The sequence below is a fragment of the Gopherus flavomarginatus genome, chromosome 2, assembly GCF_025201925.1.
Source record: "Gopherus flavomarginatus isolate rGopFla2 chromosome 2, rGopFla2.mat.asm, whole genome shotgun sequence".
Lineage (NCBI taxonomy): Eukaryota > Metazoa > Chordata > Testudines > Testudinidae > Gopherus > Gopherus flavomarginatus.
In genome coordinates this window covers 36,018,538-36,038,221 of record NC_066618.1, presented here as the reverse complement: position 1 = coordinate 36,038,221, position 19,684 = coordinate 36,018,538, and the positions used below count along the sequence as shown (strand labels likewise).

Genomic DNA, 19,684 nt, shown 5'->3' with positions numbered 1-19,684 from the left:
CAAATATACAGTTGGATGCTTCATTCTTTGGGATTGAATGCATAATTTATAGGCAATGGAATACATTTGTGAGTCGTCATATTGCACAAATAGTCTAAAGCTGAAAACATAAAGTTTGCAAACCATGTCATGGATTTCTGAAATAAGCCTATTTTGTTAGCTATGCAGATGACCTTATTAGCAAACATTCAGCTAGAAAAGCTAGCAAATCTTTTGACAAACCTAGTTTGAATTTTGAGAAAGTGATTTATGAGAACTAGTGGCTGGAAGTTAAAGCCAGACAAATTCAAATTAGAAATGCGTAGACTGTCGGTCCTTCGTCAGTCGAGACTGAGCCTATCACAACACGTCTTCCAATCTTCTCTTGCTCTGGCCATCCTTCGCCATGCTTGTCCATATCTCCTTCTTAGGAAATCATCCTACCTCTTTGGAGGCCGACTGCGTGGCCATTTCTGTTTTTGTTGCTACCACTCGGATATAGCTGCATTCCATCTGTTGCTGATTTTTAACAGTGAGAGTAACTGACAAATTACCAAGGGGAGGTGGTGGAATCTCCATATCTTGATGTCTTCACTTCAAGACTGGATGCTTTTTGAGAAGATATGCTTTAGTCAAATACAAGTTATTAGGCTCAATACAGAGGTAACTTGGTGACATTCTATGGCCTGTGTTATAAAGGAGGTCAGACTAGATGATCTCATAGTCACTTCTGGCCTTTAAAAGTCAGTGAATCTAAGAATTTATTTGACAAAGTTAGCCTCCTTCTTTGTTATGCAAATTGTCCATGAACTGATTGGGTTTTCTTGAATTTTAGTATTAAGAAGTTGTTTGCTGAATAAACCTGTGAATCTGTCACTATTTCATGAACGGTTAATTGTGCATCTTTAGTATTCAAAATATGAGCTGTTTTGATTAGATACATTGGTCACATAATATATTTCTGTTCCTGGATTGGTTGAATGTAATTCTTAATTGGGTTTCCAGTTCAAACAGCAAAGAGTTCAAAATGTACTTTCTATGAATATCCTGGAATATTTTATTAAAATGTGTGGGTTTGGCAAACTTTTCCTGTCAATTTACTATACCATTTGTGTGAGCGATCACAGTTACTGGATTTTTTTTTTTAATAACCTAATGTTCATAAAAAATGTTCTGCAGTATTCATCCAGCTTTGGTTTTTGAGTTTATCAGAAAACTTGAAACCAGGTGATTTCATGTTTCAGCTTTTTATTATTATTTTTTTTGTGAACATGCTGAACACTTCTATTTTGCAGTGCTAACTTTTGTATGGATTGGATTGGATCCAGAGTAAGTTAGCAAAGGTATTTGAGAGATAGTTTCCTGAAATTTGTTGTATATGTGGAGAGAGAGTTAGTTAATAGTACAAATACTTACATAAAATTTTAGGATTTTTGTTTAAAGCTAGAAATACCACTCTTCAAAAGCTCTTGCCAAACTGCTCTTTTCAATTTGCATTTTCTTTCAGGCCCTGCTTCAATTGCTGTTCCTGTGGGTGTTATTCTTACCCCAAATACGCTAAAGATCTCTTGTGTTTTGAGTGTCAGATCTCAGTCATTCCCCTCAGCAAGATGTTTAGTCAGAAAGAGCATACAGCTGGAATCCATTTGTCAGAGATTCTAACGTGCAAACAGTAGGTCCATTCTTATCCAGCACATATTAAAAATGAGCAGTTTATTCAAGTCAGTAGGTCTAACAAAGTAACTGTGAATGTTCCAGTTCCTTGCCTGCACACCTGTTTAGTGAGACTGGCCTGGGTGCAGCTGTTAGACCTTTTTGTTATTATTTATTTTTTATTATCATTACATCTAGAAGCCCCAGTCAAGGATCAGAACTCCACTGTGCTAGGTGTGTACAAACACAAAGCCTCTTCTTATTCCATGTCAAAGGCTTTTATTTTCATCAAGTTGTATTAGTTTAATTCATTCATCACCTTTTCCACAATAATGTTTCACTATAGCTAGTCAACATTTTTCAACTTTTGAAATGGCAACATTTTTGAAAAGGGAAATATTTTCTTTAAAAAAAAATTCTCCCATTTTTTACTACCTCTGATGTTGGCCTAACCAAAATTGTTTAATAGAAAATTCATAATGTGAATAATAGAGTTTCCATGAATTGAATTGTTTGTAGCTGCTTTTTTTCCTGAAATGATCCAGCTCTCCTTCCAAATTAAAAATAATTGAAGACCAAAATTCTGCCTTCTTACACCTGTACAATATTAAAGGGAACACATGAGTGTACAAGAGGTAGAATTTGATCCAAGATTTTTAAATATTCATAATATTCCAGCTAAAGGGGAGACGTAACTGTTGTGATATTTTTCAATTCTCTTCTTGTAGCAATTTAAACTAAAGTGTAACAATGCGATGAATAGAAGACTATTTCATCTTTTTTCCCTGTCAGAATTCTTTTTTTTGGGTTTCAGGAGCATATTTTTAACACAGAGCTATATAAGGCTGTGTCACATTTTGATATAAAATATTCATGCAATGAGGATACTCTGTGGCTGTGGAATTAGGAACACTGCAATATTCACAAAATCCAGTAGAATCTAGATTTTGCTCAACTTCAAAGGAAAAATATATTATCTATAACAACATGTTATAATTTTTATAATGAAAAAAAAAACTATCACAGAACTCTTGCCTGCGAAGTATTTCTTGGAACATGAACACTGAAAGATGCTTGATATGTCACCATTTATAAACTCTCTTACGCCTTTAATTGCTATTTTATTCATTGTTAAGGGGGAAAAGATAGTTTACCAGAGCTGCTCATATTAAAAACATTGATTTTTGTACTTTCAGATCCACTTAATCTAGACTGATTGGTGTTAACATTCTTTTCCTCAAGTTGATAAGCAGCAGTTGCTAATTAGCAAACTTGATTTTTTTGATGCCTTTGGACTCACATTCCCATACCACTTTGATCTTTATTTCTCTCTCTGCTGAATCAACAAGCAGTCTGAATAGCTGTATCCTCAGTAGGATGAAGGTGAAGTGCAAAGGAAACAATGGATTTGTGACCTTTTTTTCCTCTTGTGTTTAATAAAGGGCTGGATGGTTTTTCAGTATATATATCCATTTTCTGTTTATTGTTTGTTAGTTGTATTATAGTAGCACTTAGAGGACTCAACTGAGATTGGGGCTCCATCATGCTAGGCTCTGCATACACATAATAAGAAATGGTTTCTGTCCACCAAGACAGACAAAGGGTGGGAGAAAGGCAGTATCATCCCTATTTTACATATAGGGAACCTGAAGCACAGAAAGATGAAGTGACTTACCCAGGAGTGACTTACGCAGGAATTCTGTGGCAGAGCCTGGAATTTAACCCAGATATACTGAGTCCCATCCATAAGCCCATCCTCTTTGTTTGTGTTTTACATTCGAAATTCTGATATTTGTTTGCTGTTTTTGTTTGTTGGGTTTTTTTTATTTTTTTTCTGTTAGACTGGACAATTAGCAGGTTCATTAAATCACTAGTGCTAGAAAGTAAAACCTGAGGAAATGAAGAACAGGGATTTTTCATTAGACTGTTCAAAGCCTTGTCTACATTGCAAAATTTTGCTGCTTTAATATATGCTGGCTAGTTAGAGGCAGAACTCCTCTACATGTGGGCACAGTTGTACCGATAGAGAAGTGCTTGTAGTGGTATAAGTGCTTATTCTGATTTGACAAAACAAAATAAACTATGCCCAAATAAATTCTGGCTTAACTGCATCTGCACTGGAGCGCTTAATGGCATAACTGTATTGATTAAAAAAAATCACAGCTGTTACTGACATAGTTATGTTGATAAAACTTTTGAAGTGTAGGCCAGGCCTAGGACCTTGTTACTTGTTTCGTTTTTAACACCTGTTTAACTCAATTGCCTGAGCAAGGGTTGGGAAGAAAGATCTATGTATTAAACGCTCCTCCACCTCTTCAGTTAATGCAGGAGAAAGCGCCCGTTGATGTGTCGGTTTTGCTTAAGCCATTCATCGCAAAGGTAATATTGTGGAATTCGCTGGTTTGTAAGTAGAGGTATGTTTTATTTGTATAGGGAACAGGGTTTGTGAGAGGACACAACATTATTTATGGTATGAAAAATTTCTGATAGTGGATTTAATGTTGCTTCAATCATTTTGACAAGGTGGCCCTGATAATCAGATTAAGTGAAAGGTAATCTTTGTATGATTTCACTTCATTTCACTGCTTCTTACTTCCTAGGGCAGAGAATTGAGGGAGCTCAGAGGAAGTGGAAGGACTTCCACTTAAGCGACTTCCACTTAAATAGGTAGAATATTTTTGCTTTTGATGAAAGACTCGTTAGATATTTTTCATTAAACAGTTTTTCTTTTGTAATTCCACTCATTTTGTTACCCCATTATTTCAAATTGGTGTGGATCTTATGTGTAGAATGATGAATTTTGTACTGGAGAATTTAGCTTCTGCATCTCTGGTAGATCAACACAAAGACCCAGCCGTTTGTTCTCTTTACTCAGAATGGTTTAGGGCTCTGTCTATTCTTACAAATGAATGTTGGCCGTGGTATGGAAATTGAAAAAGGATATGTATGGAGCGACACTCCAAAAGTGGTGAAAACCGTATCTGCCACTGGTCACTTCTGCCTATCAGTTAAATGAGCTTGAATGTAACTGTCATCATTGCAGTTTGCAGGATCTGAGCAGCAAGAAAAAATACATAGGTGAAATATGACTAGGGGGAAAATAACTGATAAACATAATGACAAACTGAAATCAGGACATGGTTCTTGCAAAAAGGCCAACTGATATAGCTTATTTTGTTTGTATCGTAGTTGAATATGCACGTGTGTCTATAGGAGTGTGATCATCTGCATTACGTTCTTTTCCTTCCTTTCTTCTTTCTCACAGTGCATGCCAATTAAAGGCCTTGGATTTGTTCTTGGAGCCTACAAATGCATTTGCAAGGCTGGATTCTATCATCCCAACATCTTTTCAGTGAACAGCTTTCAGAGTAAGTGCTTTTGCTTGAGTTTTAAAAAAAAAAGAAAAAAGAGAGAGAAAAAAATAGAAATTGTATTAATAATGCAGGACTATTTTTTATCCTTGTCAGGGTTATACAGTAAATTCCCAATGGTCTGCAACTCTAGGATTATAAAATCACTTAAGGAGTTTTAGCCCTTTGGTTTGTCATTTGTGATACTATTGAAGATCCTGTAAAACATACCTACTTTAATCATATTTGACTTGTAAATTAATTTTAAAAATATGAAAAGAAATCTTGGTACCAGGGAATGAAGATTTCTGGCATCAGTATTTGTACACAGACTGTGAAGAAACAAATACATATTTGTTTTCCCTTGTACTAGTGCAGAATCGATGCTTTAGTCACTGCCTCTTTGCATTTTTTAATTATCTTAATATTACCTGAGTTGTATAGGAAAATCCAAGCTATAATTTTTTGCAAAATGGTTATTAGAGATGGTTGGGGCTGAGAAACTGGTCACTTGTCTGATGTGCATAACATATAACTTCTACAGGCTTCCTGAAAATACGTGAGGTGAATGCTTGGCATGTTATCCTGTTTTGCCACAAGGGGAGAGACTTGATGAATATCAGGAAAGCTGCTAATCAATTTATATACTCTGATTCCCAGAATGCACACTATTTTAAATGGTAATGAGCCCATCATCTCATTTGCATGATGCTGAGGCCTAGTCTACACCCAAATTTTGTACTGGTGTACTATTTAGGTTAAGAGAGTAGTTATACCAGTCCAACTCCTAGTTTGAACACATTTATATTGTATGTTGGTGCCTTTTACTGGCATGGCATATTCCACGTCCTGTACAGAAATTGCTATATAGATATAAAACACCTTTATACAGGTTTAACTGTGTCGACACTAGGGGATTATACTGTTTTAGCTATGCTGGTATAGTTAAACTAACAGGACCTTTTGTGTGTAGACAAAGCCTGAAACTGGTTTAGTTTTCCCCTTGTAGTGTCGTAGTCATAGATGCTCAATTGCTTTTATTTCTTTAAAGCTACTAAAAAAAAAAAAAGCTAGATTCTAGGGAACCATGGCCTGAATGTGGCATGAGTAGTACCCTATGGCCATGTCTATACTTAGAAGTTTACAGTGGCACAGCTCAATGAGTGACGGTAGCTGTGTCTCCTGCTGACACAGCACTATGTGCACAAGTACTTATGATGGAAAAACTCATGTCACTCATGGGGGTGGTTTTTTCACATCCCTGAGCAACTTAAGTTTTGCTGACATAAGTGCTAGACTAGACATGGCCTTAAGGAGTCTGAATAAATGTAACCATCCAATACATTCCATTTATAGATCTCTCTCAGTGGTTCCGCACAATGTTACTTAATGAGCCGACTTTGTTTCTTATATTATATTTTTTCCCCTTGTTTGCAATCTTTAGAGGAGAAACTCCTTCTCCTGTTTTAAATATACCTGAAACCACTGGAACAAAACACCCAAATATGTAAGTGGTGCACATGTGTACCATGGATGGGTTGATTGCATTATTGAGTCTGAACTCTCAAGTGAACTGGAGGGTAGACTGCAAGACTGCCAGGTTCAAAACATCCAGGTTCTTACTTCATATTTGTGTTGGTGTACAAGTGTGGTGGTATATGTTCACTTAAGTAAAAAGTAACAAGCACTGCAGAAGGAATAGCAGCAGAATAGGGGCCCTTTTTAATGGTAGGAAAGGCTGAGATTCCCATGTCTGTTTGAAGCCATCCTGCACTTTGTATGGGGTATCTGCTGGGTCAGCCTATCAGTGGGTAATTAAATAGGTCAGTCCTGATATGGAGCCACAAAGAGATCTGTCTTGTCTCATTACATTATATCCTGTATGTATGTATGTGGTATAAATAGTTCAGTTTGTTGTTCCAAAGTTTGCATGATTCTTTTTGTTTCACTGTTTCATTCATGTTGCGTGTCACAGTCAAGTGGTAATGAACTGATTTCTCATTGGAGATGAGAGCAGACAAAGTACAACTTTGTGATACTTATTTCTCTCCAGGCTTTGCATGAATCTTTTAATGGACTGAGAGTGATGCTTTGTTATTTCTGCCATGCAGAGTGAGTTGTTATGGAGATCAGGATTTAATTCCTTGAATGTGACTATGCAAAATAAATTCTATGATTTTATAAAAACAAATCCCCAAAACACACAAAAGAGAAGAATAATATATATTTAGGGATATCAACAAACATGATCACTAGTACCGGCATATGCTGAAACTTAATGGCCTACAAATTCAGTTCTCTGGGATCACTCTGAACTGCTCTGAATTAACGTAATGGAGCTTGAGTTTGAGAATGCTCTCTTCTTTATAAGAACTACTTTTATTCAGCTAGATTCAGCTCTGTCTGCCAAATCATGTCAAAAACCAACAGTGAGAGACAGCTAATGCCAGAAGTAGGGAAGATTATCAAGTGACAGAACAAAAGACATTGATTCAAAGGCAACTTAGCCCTGTAATCTAAATGCAACAAAAATGAAACAAGGCTCAGGGAGTTACAACACACGTTTGGAGAATGTTAGAGGCATTAGCCTTAAGATGAATTCCAGGTGTGAATCCTGTGAAGTCTGAGTGCTGTTGTGATGAAAACTGTCTGACCTGAAAGTCAGCTAGTATAGATAGGCTGGTAAAGTCTGACGATAAGAGAGATATATCTGGGAGAAGTGTAAAAGAAAATGTTCCTAGAGCAAAAACATAAAAACTGAGAAGATTCTGAAGGGCCAAGATAAGATTTATAAATAGCAACAGAATTGCATAGTCATTGAGTCTTGATCTGCCTTAAGTCAAAACATTGACCTGAGTGGCGTGTATGTTAGACTGAAGTATTTACAAATGATCTTATTGGAATTCTGCGCCACATTAGAATGTGTTTAGTGTTGTTGCTACCTGGTCACCCAGGGTTACTGATGAATCCAGCAGGACCCTGAAGCTTTGCACTTCTTTGATAAAGTGGTGACAGCTGCCTTTGATGGGAGTGGAGACCAGCATCTCAGCTAGTTCTTTGAAACATTTCTTCTTCGAGTCAGCGTCACTTTGGTCTGATTGAGCCCACTGTTCTTCATCCAAGGACTGATCTCTTGCAAGCATTGGGATGTTTGTTGTGTTGTTTTCAGAAAATGAGATCTTTAGCTGGGTATCTTTAGCATAGTCCACATCCTGTCCAAGTGATCTCATGTAGACAGTGAAGATGCAGGAGACAAGATAGGTGCCTATAGGGACTCTAGGAGTGAGAGTTTTGAGGGAAAGGGGGAACAGCTGCCCATTACCTCTGAGTCCTGCTGAAGAGAACTGATTTGAGCCATGATAGCACTAACCTGCCTACTCCAGCCAGTTAGCCATACCTTGTGGTTGGTGTGTTGAAAGCAGCAGAGCAGCTGAGTAGTACAAGCACTGAGCCAGTGACCGTTGTGAGGAGGAAATCATCTAGTAGTGCTAACTGGGCTGTCTCCATGCCAGGACCCAGGGTGAAGCCCATTTGTAAGATATCCAAGATGTTGGCAGATGTTATGCGTTGCTGGAGCTTGGTGTAGTCACTGCAAAATCAATGAGAAAACATAGCAATTAGAGGTTGGGTCAAGCTCGTAGTTGGAAAGGTGTTCTGTGCCCAGTGTTGGATTTATGAAGATGAGGGGGACCATTCTGCTTTTCCACTGGGGTTGGCTCACTCCTTTCTTAAATGAGATGTCACTCATTGGTAAACAGCCTAATCTGAGATACTGTGCCCAAGAGCCCTGTATGGATTTCGATAATCTCTGAGAGAGTTTAGTTCCAGAGAAATTAAAACAAACATATCTGACACACACATATTTCTGCTTCCATATCACATTTGATAAAGGGAAACTTCCCCCATTTTCTCTTTCCAGCACTGAGAATTAATTAGCAAACACTAACAATAAATGGTCAAATTTTATTTAGTTATATAATAGTCTTATAGTAGAGAAAATAAAAAATTTTAAAATGTCATCACTTTGAAACTTGGGTCAGGGTTTGAGCTGCTCTGCAGCCCAGAAGGAGTGGAGGTGAAGGTGGCTTTAAGCCAGCTTTGTGCCCTCCCAAATCTAGGCTGCTGCAGTGAGAGCTGGTTTGGGCCTTGGAGTAACTTGGACGGGCCTGGAGAGCTGCCTACATTAAAACAACATGTCCCAGCTGCCTTGAATCTTTACAGTGCTACCTGCGGAGGTGGAGAAAGTGACTAGGGGCAGAGGCTATTCTAGATTTGATACTGACTGAGAGAATCTGGTTGAGAATTTGAAGGTGGAAGGCAGCTTGGGTGAACATGATCATGAAATGATAGATTTCTTGATTCTAAGGAATAGTAGGAGGGAAAACAGCAGAATAAAGGCAGTGGACTTCAAGAAGGCAGATGGTAGCAAACTCAGAGAATTAGTAGGTTAAGATCCTGTGGGAAGCAAATCTAAGGGAAAAGAGAGTTCAGGAGAGTTGGCAGTTTTTTAAAGAGACATTTTTAAAAGCACAAGAGCAAATTATGCCAATGTATAGGGGAGATGGGAAATATGGTAAGAGATCACTCTGGCTTAACCAGGAGGTCTTCAACGACCTGAAACTCAAAAAAGAGGTCATACAAAAAGTGGAAAGTAGGTCAGTTTATGAAGAATGGATAGCAAAAAATCCTCAACACAAGCACGTAGGAACAAAATTACAAAGACCAAGGCAAAAAAGAGATTAAACTATCTAGGGGCATAAAGGATAACAAAAACACCATTTTATAAATACATAGGAAGCAAAAGGAGAACCAAGGATAGGGTAGGACCATTATTCAATGAGGAGGGAAAGACAATAATAGAAAATGCAGCAACGGCTGAAATGTGAAATGTCTGTTTTGTTTTAGTTTTCATCAAAAAAAGTTAACAGTGGTTGGACGACTAACATAGTGAACATCAATGTAAATGAGGTAGGATCTGAGGCCAAAAGAGGAAAAGAACAAGTTAAGAATTAGACAAGTGAGTTGTCTTCAGGTCAACGGGGCCTGACAGAATACTTCCTAGACTACTTAAGGGAATCTGCCTGAAGAGATCTCTGAGCCATTAATGATTAGCACTGAGGACTCCTGCAGGGTGGGAGAGATCCCAGAGAACTGGAAAAGGGCAAATATAGTACCTATCTATAAAAAGTGGGATAGGTACAACCCAAGAGATTATAGACCCGTCATCTTAACTTTGGTATCGAGGAAGGTAATGGAGGAAATAATCAAACAATCAATTTGGAAGCCCCTAGAAAAAAATAAGGTGACATGGAATTGTCAACATGGATTTGTCAAGAACAAATCATGTCAAGCCAAAGTAATACCCTCCTTTGACAGGGTGACAAACCCTGTGGATGGGGAGAGCAGTAGATTTGATACATTTTGACATTGGGAAGGTTTTTGATACTGTCTCACATGACAAACAAATATAGCCTAGACAAACCCGCTATAAGGTGGGCGCTCAACTGGTTGGAAAACTATACTCAGAGAGTGGTTATCAACGGTTCACAGTCAGGTTGGAAGAGCATATCAAGTGGGGTCCGTGAGGAATCTGTCTTGGGTCTGGTTCTGTTCAATATCTTCATAAATCATTTGAATAATGGCATAGAGAGTACACTTACAAAGTTTGCAGATGATACCAAACTATGAGGAATTGCAAACACTTTGGAGAACAGAATTAGAATTAAAAATTATCTTGATAAATTGGAGAAATAGTCTGAAATAAATAGGATGAAATTCAATAAGGGCAAATGCCAAGTATAACATTGAGAAAGGAATAATGTCATAAACAAATAGTTAAGGGTTAATAGAACAGGAGTACTTCATGTCTCTTTTGACTGTAAAGGGTTAACAAGTTCAGTGAGCCTAGCTGTCCCCTGACCAGAGGACCAATCAGGGGACAGGATACTTTCAAAACTTGAGGGAAGGAAGTTTTTGTGTGTGCTGTTAGTTTTTGGTTGTTGTTGTTCACTCTGGGGGCTCAGAGGGACCAGACGTGCAACCAGGTTTCTCTCCAATCTCTTTGATACAGTCTCTTATATGTCCAGAATAGTGAGTACTAGGTAGATAAGGCGAGTTAGGCTTATGTTTGTTTTCTTTATTTGCAAATGTGTATTTGGCTGGAAGGAGTTCAAATTTGTATTTTGCTGAAAGGATTTTAATTTGTACTTGTATACTTAGGCTGGGAGGGTATTCCCAGTGTCTATAGCTGAAAGACCCTGTAACATATTCCATCTTAAATGTACAAAGATAATTTTTACTGTTTCTTTAATGAAAAGCTTTTCTTGTTTAAGAACCTGATTTTTTTTTATTCTAGTGAGACCCCAGGGGACTGGGTCTGGATCCACCAGGGAATTGGTGGGGAGAAAGAAGGGAAGGGGAAGAGAAAGGTTAATTTTCTCTCTGTGTTAGGATTACTTTCTCTCTCAGGGAGAGTCTTGGGGGGGGAGAGAGAAGGAGGGGGGAAGGTGAATTTTCCTCTCTGTTTTAAGATTCAAGGAGTTTGAATCACAGTGATCTTCCAGGGTAACCCAGGGAGGGGAAGTCTGGGAGAGGCAACGGTGAGGGAAAGGGTTTACTTTCCTTGTGTTAAGATCCAGAGGGACTGGGTCTTGGGGGTCCCTGGGCAAGGTTTAGTCCCGCCTCGTTGCAGGGGACTAGACTAGATGACCTATTAAGCTCCCTTCCAGTCCTACATTTCTATGAGTTTATGCTGGGGATCTGTCTACTCCACCCTATGGTTGCCAACTTTGATTGGATGTATTCCTGGAGGTTTTGTCACATGACATAATCTTTAATAAAAGATTAATCTTTATTTCCTGGAGAATCCTGGAGGGCTGGCAACCTTACTCCACCCCTTATATTCACCTCCTGCTGACATGTCCCTTATGTTAGTGCTTCTGGTGGGAGACTTGTATACCAAAACCTATACCAGAAAGAATTCTGCCCGGCTGGTTCCAGAGCTGTAATGCAGAGTTTCTCAAACGGGGTCACCACTTGTTCAGGGAAAGCCTCTGGCGGGCCGGGCTGGTGTTTTTACCTGCCCTGTCCGCAGGTCCGGCCAGTTGCGGCTCCCACTGGCCGCGGGTCGCTGCTCCGAGCCAATGGGAGCTGCTGGAAGCGGCACGGGCAGAGGGACGTACTGGCCACTGCTTCCAGCAGCTTCCATTGGCCTGGAGCAGCGATCCGCGGCCAGTGGGAGCCGCGATCAGCCACACCTGCGGACGGGGCAGGTAAACACACCGGCCTGGCCCGCCAGGGGCTTTCCCTATACAAGCGGCGACCCCTGTTTGAGAAACCCTGCTCTAATGCCTCTCCTATGTTACTGCAGCAGCAGAAAAGGGCCACAGCAGATGGGAGAATCCCAGAATCTTGCTCTTATATATACGTTTAAGTCCTGATTCTGCAATAGATTTCACACAGGCAGACCCCGCTCACATCTGTGAAGAGTCTTGTCAACTTCAGTGAGAGTCAGCGTGAGCATAAAATTAAGTGCATATGTATGTCTTTCCCAGGTTTAGGGCTGTCGATGGCAGAGTCTTTGTGGCAGTAGTGGACCTCATTTCACTCTCACACTGTGTTGTTGCTAGAATTGCTCCTAATTTACCTAGTATATGGTCACTGGAAGCAGAAGCAGTAGTTTGTTCTGTAAAATGTCTGCCGTATTCTAAGGGTGTGTGTGTGTGTGTGTGTGTGAATTTAGGGAATGCTACCATGACATTATCAGGAAAATGTTTTCAGACATACTTCTAGAAGGGGGAATAAGCTAATGCTGTAGCAAGTTTGGGAAATTTGCTTTATAACTATAGTTCACGAAATAAGTAGGGAGCCCATTTTATGATTTACAAAATAGAATGAGACTCTTTGAGTTTATAGAATATGCTAGAAGTACATGCACAGATCGCAGGTATAAGTATTGGTTAAAACCTTATGTACATTCCAAATTAATGGTGGTTGTGTCTGTGAAATATGAGAACCCTCCCACTCACATGAGCACATACAGCGATAAGCATAGGGGAAACATGCATTTGTGTGACAAAGAATGAAATATAATCAAATCTCCCCAAAATATCTAGAAACCTGCAACAAAATTAGATGTAAATGTGTGCATTTTATGGCTTCCCTGGGTTCTCTTAGCATTCAGTATTCATCTGCTGCAGGGACAAATAATGGCGTTTGTTGTAGATGATAGTACCTAGACAAAGTCCTTGATCTCTAGTGGGGCAGTGAGTGACCATCTTCAATAAATAAACTATACAGAAAGGCTGTAATGAGAAAATTAAAGTAGGACTCTCACTTAAATTAAAAGTACATTGACCATCAATAGGCCTTGGTTCAGGCGTTAATCTTGGCAGGCCAAAAATAGCAACAGAGTAGAAAGGAGATTCTCGAATAAGTGCTGATATACAGCCATTTTCTAGAGTCCATCATCAGAGTTTTGAGTTATTTCAGGACTGACTTTTCATTTCTGCATTTGCCTTAGTTAGCATTCTACCATATTCTCATTGTTGTTTAATGTTAGTATTTATAATGCATTGAAATGAGGGCAGTGTGCTCAGTGCTGTAAACATCACTGGGGAGGCAAAGAAAACCTCAGAAACCTTAAAAAAACATTTCCTTAATTTGTTGTTTTATTGCTTTATATGCTGTGGAGATTTTAAAAGTCTATTTCTTTGTGTCCTCGGAATTGGCTTCATTGCTGGCATCTTCAGTTCTGCCAAGTGGTTTGATGCCAGTCATAACTCATTCACGTGCTGATTACCATTCCGGGTTTCATGTAATATATTGAGGTTTTTCTGGATTCCTAAAGTACTGCAGAACAGGCACCAAGTTTAACTATTTTAGGATTCGCACTTTCCAGATGTGTTGGCCAAATACTGATTGGATAATTACATTTCACATAACAGTAAGAATAGGAAATGTTTAACATGATGAAATACAAAGAAGAAGAAAAATCATTAGCAGCTATTGGTGAATATTTCTGTGATGATCCTGGTAATACCTCAATTTCAGGATTAAAACTAGATTGTGAGTGAGCTAATAATAATTCACAATAGAGTAATTGAGAGAGAAGTTCTTTGCAAATCACTACTGAGGCTATTTATTTTCCCTTATGTGTTTATCTAGATAATGAAGAGTCCTCGAGACATTGGTTGAAAAGCTTCAGAGTGCCTAGAACCTTGCTCAGAGGTCTCCAAAATGTGTGCTGTATATTTCTTTTCTCAGTTCGTTAGGATGGAGCATACTCTTTTCTGATGTTTTAGAATATTTTTAGAAGTTTAGAAGATTGCTCAAGACTTCCCGTTGTAAGACTGTTTTCAGGTTTATAACTTTGCTGAACTTTAATTATTTGGCCTGACATTTCCTATGGTGGGAGTCTGCCTCAGGGTGAATAGAGAAAAAACTGCTATGAGATAATGAGATCATATAACTGAAGATGGCATATGCACAAAGGGGTTGATTTAAAATTGTACACACAACCTTAATTCTGGCATTTCTTAACTTTTATGTGCTTGATGTTGCAACATTAATGCAGATCTCTGTGTGTGTGTGTGTGTGTGTGTGTGTGTGTGTGTGTGTGTGTGTGTGTGTGTGTGTGTGTGTGTGTGTGTATATATATATAAAAAAAACATGCTAGGTATTTTAGGCATATGACAGGTCTTTATCCTAAAGAGCTTACAACTGATGGGTCAGCTTGTGCCTTAGGAAGACACATTATTCCCACGTCACTTTCTGTTTGTGAATACATGGATGTATGCATCTGTTCATTCTCTCTCTCTGTATTTATTAATATATGTATCTAAATAGGTACCTGTGTGTGTGTTTTGGGTTGTGCAGATATCTGTTTGTTTGTGAAAATACTCATGATAGATAATATTTTGGTAGTAAACCAATAAAAATAAATACACTTTTGTTCCTTCTTCACTCCACTTTTTCTTTTCTTTTTTATTGTCCACAGTAAGTGGGTGCCTTTTCCTCATACTTTCAGTTTTGATTAGGATTTTTCTTCCCCTGCAGATTAATTTTTTGAAATTCCTTTATATTTTTATATTTCCCTTTTTAAGACCAACCTTTTTCATCTGTTCAAGACTTCTATACTGATGCTGCCACTTTAAGCTTCTTATTTTTCCATTTAATATTCACACATTCTCTCAATAACTCTTTCATATTCATTTCTATTCCTTCTCCCTTTCCTTTCAGCTAAATTTTTATTTTCCCTTCACTCAATTTATCCTTCCTTTCCACTGTCCCTTTAGTCTTTTTCTTCTCTGTGGCCCTGTCATGGTATAATTCCCCACTCTGAACCTTAGCGTCCAAAAGATGGGGTACCAGCATGAATTTCTCTAAGCTCAATTACCAGCTTAGTACTTGTAGTGCTGCCACCAATCAGGAATTCCAGTGCCTGGTACACTCTAGTCCCCCCAAAACCTTGCCCGGGGACCCCCAAGACCCAGTCCCTCTGGATCTTAACACAAGGAAAGTAAACCCTTTCCCTCACCGTTGCCTCTCCCAGGCTTCCCCTCCCTGGGTTACCCTGGAAGATCACTGTGTGATTCAAACTCCTTGAATCTTAAAACAGAGAGGAAAATTCACCCTCCTCCCTTCCTTCTCTTTCCCCCTCCCAGACTCTCCCTGAGAGAGAAAGTAATCCTAACACAGAGAGAAAATAACCTCTCTCTCCCCCTTCCCTCCTTTCTCCCCACCAATTCCCTGGTGGATCCAGACCCAGTCCCCTGGGGTCTCACTAGAATAAAAAAACAATCAGGTTCTTAAACAAGAAAAGCTTTTCATTAAAGAAAGGAAAAAACAGTAAAAATTATCTTTGTAACTTTAAGAGGGAATATGTTACAGGGTCTTTCAGCTATAGACACTGGGAATACCCTCCCAGCCTAAGTATACAAGTACAAATTAAAATCCTTTCAGCAAAATATAAATTTGAACTCCTTCCAGCCAAATACACATTTGCAAATAAAGAAAACAAACATAAGCCTAACTCGCCTTATCTACCTAGTACTCACTATTCTGGACATATAAGAGACTGTATCAAAGAGATTGGAGAGAAACGTGGTTGCACGTCTGGTCCCTCTGAGCCCCCAGAGTGAACAACAACCAAAAACTAACAGCACACGCAAAAAAAAACTTCCCTCCCTCAAGATTTGAAAGTATCCTGTCCCCTGATTGGTCCTCTGGTCAGGGGACAGCTAGGCTCACTGAACTTGTTAACCCTTTACAGGCAAAAGAGATATAAAGTACTTCTGTTCTATTAACTCCTACTATCTGTTTATGACAGGCCCTTCCTTATTCTCTCTTTATTTCTAACTCTTTCAGTAGTTTCTATGTGCTTGGTCCTGTGCACATTGATGTTAAAGAGAAAACTCCGGTTAACTTAAATAGAGGAGGATCTGGCTCCCAGTCATTGCCTACTCACTGAACTGTTTTCTTTTCTCAATGGTCCCAGCCAGTGCCACTTTTGAGCAGAACAGTCTCTTGCTGGAGCCATGTTTGGGCCCAGGATGTTGCCGTAACAGCACAAGAGTGTGGCACAAGGGGCCCCATTCCTGCCAGCGCTGCAGTGAAGTGTTCACGTTTCATGCATCACTTGAGCTGCTCTCAGTTTGAGTGGATGTTGCATAGTCAGAGGCTAGAAGGTGGAACTCTTCATTTTTGCACATACACAGAGGGAAATGTTGCCGTCTTGCAGTGCTTCAGGTTATGTAACCTGGGGGATAGGTTGGGTTTAAATTCCCCGCCCCAACAAATTTCTTGTTCATTGGCAGCCGTGACAATAAATAGGAATGTCTTTTAGAGAGACTGTGTGTAAAAGTATAAAAGTGGCAATGTTTTGTGAGGGGGAAAATTGTCGATAATGGAAAACGTTTTGTCAAATTCTGGAAAATTTCAGCCAGGCCCAATATATATCATCTGCGGATTAACTGTAGGGAAGAATCTTTCTTAAGTCAAAAGATACTCATCACATAATTACTCAAAGCAAGCAGTGCCTTAGATGCATATTAATGACCTTTCTTTAAGACAACTGGAATCATTTAACCGGATATGGCTAAACCAAGGTATGCTGTTTCATTATTAAGCCATATCCTTGTGATATTTGCTGTAACATGCAACTGTTTGTCAGCTGTTATCTCTATAACATGTGACATGCACAGACATGAAAAAAACATCCAAGCAAAACTTACATAAATAAATGCTTGAGAACATGGATTAAAAAATATTTTTGACAATTTGTCAGGGTTAAAGATTTAAGAAAAAATTATAATAGTTTCAGTTTTTACATCATGCAAAACTTTCAATCCATAGCCAATATCTGATGTAAATAAAAATGTAAATGTCTTAATTCTGATAAATGCGTAAAGGCTGTTTTTTCAGCATTTATAACAGAGGTGGCCAACCTATGGCTCTGGGGCACATGTGGCTCTTCAGAAGTTAATATGCGGCTCCTTGTATAGGCACTGACTCCGGGGCTGAAGCTACAGGTGCCAACTTTCCAATGTGCCGTGGAGGTGCTCACTGCTCAACCCGTGGCTCTGCCACAGGTCCTGCCCCACTCCACCCCTTCCTATCCCCTCCTCTGAGCCTGCCATGCCCTCGCTCCTCCCCCTCCCCCCTAGAGCCTCCTGCACACCACGAAACAGCTGATTGGGAGGTGCAGGGAGGGAGGGGGAGATGCTGATTGGCAAGGCTGACGGTGGGTGGGAGATGCTGGGAGCGGGTTTGCTGATGAGTAGCTACTGACATATTACTGTGGCTCTTCAGCAATGTACACTGGTAAATTCTGGATACTTCTCAGGCTCAGATTAGTCATCCTTGATTTATGATATTAAAATATTTTATTGTTATTTATATAGTGGCCACAATACAGAATACATTAAGGAAGGGCTTGCTTGTAAACCAGAACTGTGAGGATTAAAGAGATGATCAAGTGCTTGAGAAGAAGGGAGAGACTTCTAGCTAGATGGGTAGAACAAGTGAAAGGTGACCCCTATCTATAGGAAATAAGAAAAGAACAGATGAGAGCTTGGAGAACATGTGGAGATGAGGTCAGAGGCAGGGTGAGCTAGCTCATAGCAAACTCTGAAAACCAATAGTGTACTTTTAATTTGGATGTGAGGATGGTTGGAATGTAGGGAAGATGATAGAGAAGAGGAGTGATGTGGATCTGCTGGTTGTTCATTGGTCTATCAGAAGTTCAGTAAATAGAGATTTACTCTTTTGCCTCACTCTGACCCTAATTCTGGCAGAGCTCCCAGAATGCTGACAGGCAGAATTACATATATGGGATATGTAGAAATGAGAAATTCTCAGGTCCAGAAAGTCTCCCAGATTAATGGACTTTGGAACAAAATTAAAGTCGATGCTGAATTTGGTGGCAATGACTTCTGGTCCCTCTTGGGTAGCTAATAATTGGTGAGATCACTTTTGTGGGATTCTTCAGCTGACCCAAGTCTGGTTGTTTCTAGCTTCCCTTCTCTTGCCCCATGGGAGCTTCTGTCTCCCATCTCTTACTTCTCTCTGGGTCAGAATGAGACTACATCTCCTCTTATATCCTGGTTGGAGGTAATAAAATGCACTTACCTGCATGAGTCACTAGTACTTTTTCCAGGGCTTTAGTACCTGCATTTAGGATGCGGCTCCACAGAGAGACCCATGTCCTATATGGGTTCCTGGACACTGCCATCCCATTACACTATTGTTATGAAAAGTGAGAGATTCCCTAGGGTAGTCCCTACACTAAATGTAGGGAATATTGCAGATTAGGGCTATCAATTAATCACAGTTAACTCATGTGATTAACTCAAAAAAATTAATTGCGCTTAAAAAAATTAATCACAATTAATCACAGTTTAAATTGCACTTTAAACAATAGAATACCAATTGTAATTTATTAAATATTTTTGATGAAATCAATATATTTAAAAATGTAGAAAAACAATTACAACACAGAATATGAAGTATACAGTGCTCATAGACTCTAGGACTGGAAGGGACCTCGAGAGGTCATCAAGTCCAGTCCCCTGCCCTCATGGAAGGACCAAACACTGTCTAGACCATCCCTAATAGACATTTATCTAACCTACTCTTAAATATCTCCAGAGATGGAGATTCCACAACTTCCCTAGGCAATCTATTCCAGTATTTAACTACCCTGACAGTTAGGAACTTTTTCCTAATGTCCAACCTAAATCTCCCTTGCTGCAGTTTAAGCCCATTGCTTCTTGTTCTATCATTGGAGGCTAGGGTGAACAAGTTTTCTCCCTCCTCCTGATGACACCCTTTTAGATACCTGAAAACTGCTATCATGTCCCCTCTCAGTCTTCTCTTTTCCAAACTAAACAAACCCAATTCCTTCAGCCTTCCTTCGTAGGTCATGTTCTCAAGACCTTTAATCATTCTTGTTGCTCTTCTCTGGACCTTCTCCAATTTCTCCACATCTTTCTTGAAATGCGGTGCCCAGAACTGGACACAATACTCCAGTTGAGGCCTAACCAGCGCAGAGTAGAGCGGAAGAATGACTTCTCGTGTCTTGTTTACAAACACCTGTTAATGCATCCCAGAATCACGTTTGCTTTTTTTGCAACAGTATCACACTGTTGACTCATATTTAGCTTGTGGTCCACCATGACCCCTAGATCTCTTTCTGCCATACT

General features: G+C 39.4%; 1 protein-coding gene across 1 annotated transcript in view; it reads left to right on the top strand.

Moving 5' to 3' along the window:
* Positions 1 to 19,684, top strand: part of GPR158 (G protein-coupled receptor 158) — a 336,022-nt gene that overhangs the window by 157,110 nt on the left and 159,228 nt on the right. Inside the window, exon 3 of the mRNA XM_050939019.1 lies at positions 4,898 to 5,000. Coding sequence (XP_050794976.1) covers positions 4,898 to 5,000 — 103 coding nt within the window. The remainder of the gene's footprint in view (positions 1 to 4,897; positions 5,001 to 19,684) is intronic.